The sequence below is a fragment of the Frankliniella occidentalis genome, unplaced genomic scaffold, assembly GCF_000697945.3.
Source record: "Frankliniella occidentalis isolate FOCC.00 unplaced genomic scaffold, Focc_3.1 Scaffold14, whole genome shotgun sequence".
NCBI classification, from domain to species: Eukaryota; Metazoa; Arthropoda; class Insecta; order Thysanoptera; family Thripidae; genus Frankliniella; species Frankliniella occidentalis.
In genome coordinates this window covers 942,367-949,140 of record NW_026267144.1, presented here as the reverse complement: position 1 = coordinate 949,140, position 6,774 = coordinate 942,367, and the positions used below count along the sequence as shown (strand labels likewise).

General features: G+C 54.1%; 1 protein-coding gene across 1 annotated transcript in view; it reads left to right on the top strand.

The window, feature by feature from the left end:
* LOC127748823 (uncharacterized) overlaps positions 1 to 6,774 on the top strand; it is a 12,651-nt gene that overhangs the window by 4,083 nt on the left and 1,794 nt on the right. The window contains exon 5 of the mRNA XM_052263837.1: positions 2,915 to 3,092. Within this exon, the coding sequence (XP_052119797.1) occupies positions 2,915 to 3,092 (178 nt within the window). The remainder of the gene's footprint in view (positions 1 to 2,914; positions 3,093 to 6,774) is intronic.

The following is a 6,774-nucleotide window of genomic DNA, read 5'->3' as shown; positions in this document are numbered from 1 at the left end:
GTGCCCCTTCGAACTTGCGTGAAAATCACGCTGCTAGCAGACGCTTGCGTGAAAATCACGCTAGCTCCAAAGCTGATTCAGCTGAAAATAATGGCATAGCCTCACGTCGGCCTGTTATTGGCTGTTGCATAAAGTCAACTGCTAACCAAAACAACTCTTTTCACGCTAGCGGCGTGAAAATCACGCTCGCATCTTGTGAACTCTGAATCCACCTTTATGCGCACGCGGAATCAAAATCAAAATTTCCAACATGTCAACAACAACGTATGTAAGGGACTCCCTGCCTACGTCAATTCAATATTGCATCTCTCAATCGGAGCCGCAGCCTGGCGCCTGCAAGACTCGGGGTAGGCCACTCCGCAGTACACGGATGCAATGCAGACGAGATGTTGCCTATCCACCAGGCGCTACGAGAGCTTGCATCGGTCACCTACCGACACCGACGTTTGTCGCTGCTCTGTGCAGAATCGCAAACTCGTGGCAAGCAGAAAACTCTGTGTGCGCATAACGATTAACTCTCTTGTGGACACGCGTCGGGCGATTTGAAAATTAATCTTTATTCGCACGAGTATTTGGAAAACCCGCGTGCTCATAACAGAAACAGCGTTGACCACACGCGTCGTGCTATCTTAGACCGTTTCACTATGCGCACGCGTTAATTTTTAATCCGCGTGCGCATAACAGTTTCGGAATTAGGCAAACGCGTCGTGTTATCTTAGGTTGTTTTACCATGCGCACGCGTCGTGCAGAATGTTGCTATTTCGTTATTCGAACGCTTTTTTTCCCTGACCGCACTTCAACTAGAACCCGAGTCTCCAAAACGGGACGCACGCCTTAGCGCACTCGGCCAGCGATCATGGCTGGTGACCGATGTGCTTGGGACCCTACTCGTTCCACAACGCTATGCTGCACTCTTGAATTCCCCGCGTGCAAATAACAGAAACGCCGTAGAGTGCACGCGGCGTGTCGCTTCAGGTCATAATCACTATGTTGTGGTTATGAATCAGAATATTTTATTCAGCTGTTGGTAAAAGATGTAGGGTCCACAGTTTTGATAATTTTGGAGGTAAAATGATCGCGGCTCTCAGAGGTATTTTCACAGCCATTATTTATTTCTATTTTTTTTTTTTGGGGGGGGGGGGTTGTCAAATTTCTTGGAGGTAAGTAATTAGCATTGCAAAAGTTCCTTGAGTTTTACTCTTCAGGCACCGCACCGGACCCATCCCCTCCAATTACCTCGTGCGCCATCTTTACTGATTTATACATTCGTTCGTAATTCTGTTGGGCATTATCTGTTTAGAAGCCACGGGCTGCCCCCCACTCCCCCGTGCCGCTTTTCACCTCGGCAACCCGGCCGCACACCAGGTCGCACTCCCAGGACTGCCACTCTGAGCAAGACCCCGTCGCGGCTGTGTCGTCGTGTGTGATGGCGGGGATAAGCGGCATTGCCCGCGTCGTCGTCCCTCATGACACCCTGGAGGGTGCAGGTGCACCGGCGGCCCCGGAGCCGCGCGCCCATACAGCGGTGCGCACCGCTCTGCTCGCTGAGGGGGTGAGCCCGGGTGAGCCCGTCGCCCCGACCGTGTTTTGACGTTTTTGTGCTTGCGCAGGCCCTGGACGTCGTGGTGCGCTATCTGCGGATGGTCTGCGCCTGGCCCGAGGCCGAGGGCCGCGGGCTGCTTGGGCGCGCTTTCTCGTACGTGCTGCCGTACTCGTTTGGCTCGGGGGGCGGTGTGCCGCTAGTGTACTTCGCACTGGGCGAGCACGACGACAACGTGGAGCTGGTAGGCTTCTTGGCGGACGCGCTCGGCTCCAGTCTGTGCTGCTTCAAGATGTTCCAACTACAGAAGCACGCCGTTACGGTAATTTGGGGAGTGCTCTCCAGAAGACAAGCCCCTGAAGCAGGGCAGGACTGGCCACACAGAAAATAATTTTCCAGGAAGTTCCCGGTTGAATCCGGAAAGCAATGCTATTTTTCGCCATATCTATGCATGTTGTAATATTTGCAGCAACCTGAAAATGTACTTCCCGGATCCATACCGCGAAACTTTCAGAAAAACATTTGCTGTACAGGTGGGGAGGACAGCCTTCCGCCCCCCGTGAATGGGGTATTTTATTGGTATAAAGAAGATCGGGAAGAATAAGCCAGATCATCACAAGCCTTCAATTGTTTTTCAGAAGTCGTCTGCTGAAAACAATTGAAAAGCAGTCGATTTCCGAAAAACAGTTGAAGGCTTGTGATGATCTGACTTGTTCTTCCTGATCTTCTTTATACCAATAAAATTCCCCATTGCACCATTCCGGGGCCCTTTACGCAATTTTGCCCCTACGTAGATAGTCATCCGCCGATTCCCCCTGCCCTGGTATTATCCCCACTGTCCGCCCCAGCCTGAAGCGTCCCGGTGCCCCTCAGATCATGGCTGTACGCGAGATCCTGGAAGGCTTCACGCTGATGGAGCGCTCTGTGGCCGCGCAGGCCGAACCGCTGAACGAGCGCTGCGAGAGGCGGTGCGTCTCCATACTACGTCGCTTCGTGCGCGCGTACTCGGTTGTGTCTTTCTTCGCTGTCTTCTTCATGATCGTAGCCGTCATTCGCAACGACCCCTGGTACCCCGTTAAGGCACCCCGGTATATGTTGGAGACGCGACCACTCTACATCTTCATGGTAGTCCTTTGCACGACTTCATTGTACACCTTCCCCGTGGCGATAGGTAGGTGCATGGAGCAAAGCTGGTGTGCCGCTCCTAGAAAAGTGAGTACTTGAAGGCCTCAAGTCCATTTTGCGCTCAATTTAAGCCGAAAATTTAGCCTTGTAAAAAGAACATGAGTACCAATCAAGTCCAAAGGGTAACGATTTAGGAACAATTTGGGGTTTGTTGGTACAACTGTACATCCCTGCGCCGCGACCTTGCAGGTCTCTTTGACGGACTGATCTTAACGCTGAGCCTCCACATGGCCTGCAAGTGCGACGTGCTGGTCCTGATGCTTCGGCAGGCGGTGCGCCAGGACGCCGACGAGATTGGCCTCCAGGACGGCGCCGAGGAGGGAAAACACCTCCGCCTGTGCGCGATCTACCACCAGCAGATCATCAGGTGAGGGGTACGGGGAGCACATCAGCCGGCGTACTCCTTATAAGTGTTGTGCGAATAATGGTTCAAAATCGAATCGAATCTGCTCTGATTCGATTCACTGGTCACGAAAGGATCGAGATTTTAAATTAGGCATACTCCGTCCCGTCACAGGATTCTGATGGTTGAAGGCATATCAACTGCCGGCTGATATTTTGATATTACTGTTCTTGCACATTTTTTACACAGGAAAATAAAATTTATAAATTAATGTGGCACATAAGAATTGGGTATTTCGGGTAAGCGAAGCAGCGGAAACGGAACTGCCGAGCGGCTGCTATGGATCCGTCTCAGCCTGCGAAGTGCGCATGCGCAGTAGACTCTGCGGCGCCCCGCCGCCTTTACCTCTCCCCCGGGCGCCCGCGGATCAACGGCAGAGGTTCCGTTTCCGCCGCTCCGCTTAGGGGTCGTCCACATATTACGTCAAGCTATTTTTGGCAGTTTTTGACCCCCCCATTTCCCCCACGTCACGCGGCTCACCTAACCTCCCAATGCTTGTGGTATAGGACCGTCACGCTAGCGTAGACCCCCGCCCCCCCAAACGCGTGAAGTAATATGTGGACGGCCCCTTCCCTTACCCCGAAATACCGTATTATATTCAAAAAAATTACAAAGTTCGATTCGATTTGAACTGAAAAGCCCCGGTTCGCACAGTCACACAGCTCTACCTCTCCGTCCTTGCAGGCTGCACAGCGCTTCCGAGTCCATGTTCTGCACCGTCGCCCTGTGCCAGATGTTCTACGTCCTCTTCGGCCTGGGCACTCCTCTCTTTCGCATGCTAAACAAGGTGAGTTGTCCCTTCCCACCCCCGCCTGGCACTTGCTACGGAACGCAACATTCAATGTTCTGCATGGGCTCCACGGACGCAGGAGGTGCTACCGCAGGACGTCGCCTTCAGCATCGTCTACGTGATGTTTACATTCACTCAGCTCTTCACCTTCTGCTATTCCGGGGACCTCGTCGCTAAGGCGGTAAGAAGGGTAACATTTCTCTACTGCTAAGAATTGTGATATACCTTTGACAATTGACCCTACTTGAACCCGCGCCCCCAGTCGACGCAGCTGTCCTCGGCGACTTACTCGTCATTCTACCCGTCGCTGTCCGGGAAGGATACGCAGCTGGGGCGCATCCTTTACCCGATCGTCCTGCGCGCGCAGAGACCCCTGTTCCTCACAGCGGGCCGCCTCACCAACCTTACTCTACAACTGTTCCAGGACGTGAGAAACGAATACCATGAACGATCACGGGCTAAGTAGTGTGCACAGAAAAACGTTTCGTAATGGAACAAACATTTTTTGTTTAAATGAGGTGCTTTCCGAATTAGAAGAACAAGAGGAATATCGTCTGCTCCCGGACCATCACAAAGCCTCGACCAATCAGAGACGGCCTTTCTGGAGCCGGCCACGAGAGAGGCCGAGAGAGGCTCTCTCTGATTGGTCGAGGCTTTGTGATGGTCCGGGAGCAGACGATATTCCTCTTGTTCTTCTAATTCGGAAAATACCTCATTTAAACAAAAAAAAATTGTTCCATTACGAAACGTTTTTCTGTGCGCACTACTTAGCCCGTGATCGTTCATGGTATTCGTTTCTGCTTTCTCGCTGCATTGTATACCAAACGCATAGACGTGCGACTCACTTACCCTCTCTTCTCGCAGATCATGCGACGGTCTTACTCGCTCTACTCCACCGTTCTCAATGTGAGGTAGACGACGACGTGGTGCGGTGCACACTGCTGGCAAAGGGGACGGACACGGTGGCAAGTCCATCGCGATTTCTCTTCTCGGTTTGGTGCATTACTTGAACCTCAGCGCGGGTTGCCGACTATCCGAACTTCACGCACTGCATGTGCAAATTCTAACATTAAACTGACAGGGCAGGTCCGGACGCGTATTTGAACCTCCGATACTTGGCCAGACTTCACAACGCCACGCCCCCGGTCTCGGAACGCCCCCGGAAAAGGGTGACGGGATGGAACCGGCCGCTTTCTTGCTTTTGGAACTGCGGTGACTTGTTCCTGGACCGCTCTCACTGGCTCGTGAGTTGTCACTGTGTCGTCGTAGCCACAGTGTCGGCTCAAAAAGCCACCCTCGTGTATGAACAATCAGTCCAGCGCAGTCTAGTGGTGAACTCTATCCTCAGAAACTTGGGCTGGGGTGTCTTGAGACTCAGGAACTGAGGTATCGGGTTCGACTGACGGCTATAGCAGACCGTGTGAGTTCCTGGTGCAAAGGTTTTACCCACGACTAAAGCGGGCATTTGGAGATCCAATTAGGGGGGGGGGGATTTTTTGGAGGTAAATAATAAGCATTCCAAAAGATTCTAGAGAGTTTTCCCCTGCCGTCACCGAACCCATCCCCTCCAACTATTACCTCGTGCGCCATTTATCATCTTTACTGATTTATACATTCGTTCGTTATTCTGTTGGGCATTATCTGTTTAGAAGCCACGGGCTGTCCCCCCACTCCCCTGACCCCTTTCACCTCGGCAACCCGGCCCCACCCCAAGGCGCACTCCCAGGACTGCCACTCAGCGCAAGACCACGTCGCAGCTGTGTCGTCGTGTGTGATGGCGGGGATTGGCGGCATTGCCCGCGTCGGCGTCCCCGATGACACCCTGGAGGGTGCACGTTCACCGGCGGCCCCGGAGCCGCGGGCGCATACAGCGGTGCGCACCGATCTGCTTGATGAGGAGGTGAACCCGTCGCCTCGCCCGTGTCTTTGACGTTGTTGTGCGTGCGCAGGCCCTGGACGTCGTGGTGCGCTATCTGCGGATGGTCTGCGCCTGGCCCGAGGGCCGCGGGCCAGTCGCGCGCGCGCTCTCGTACGTGCTGCCGTACTCGTTCGGCTCGGCGAGCGCTCCGCCGCTGGTGTACTTCGCACTGGGCGAGCACGACGACAACGTGGAGCTCGTAGGCTTCTTGGCGGACGCGCTCGGCTCCAGTCTGTGCTGCTTCAAGATGTTCCAACTACAGAAGCACGCCGTTACGGTAATTTGGGAGTGCTCTCCAGAAGGCAAGTCCCTGAAGCAGGGCAGGACTGGCCACACAGCAAATAATTTTCCGGGGAGTTCCCGGTTGAATCCGCGAAGCAATGCTATTCTTCGTCATATCTATGCTTGTTATAACATTTGCAGCAACCTGAAAATGTACTTCCCCGATCCAACCACGAAATTTTCGGAAAAATATTTGCTGCGCAGGTGGGGGAGGGCGGGAGGGGGAAGCCTCCGGCCCCCTTACATTGCACTGTTCCGGGGCCATACACGCAATTTTGCCCCTACGTAGACAGTCATCCGCCAATACCCCCTGCCCACACCTTTATCCCCACAGCCGCCCCTGCCTGAAGCACCCCAGTGCGCCCTCAGATCATGGCCGTGCGCGAGATCCTGGACGGCTTCACGCCGATGGAACGCTCTGTGGCCGCGCAGGCCGAGCTGCTCAACGAGCGCTGCGACAGGCTGTGCGTCACCATTTTGCGTCGCTTCGTGCGCGCGTACTCGGTGGTGTCCGGCCTCACAATCCTCTTCATGATCGTAGCCGTCATTCGCAACGACCCCTGGTACTGCGTCAAGGCACCCCGGTATATGATGGAGACGAGACCGCTGTACATCACCATGGTGGTCCTGGCCACGACTTCATTGTACACCTTCCC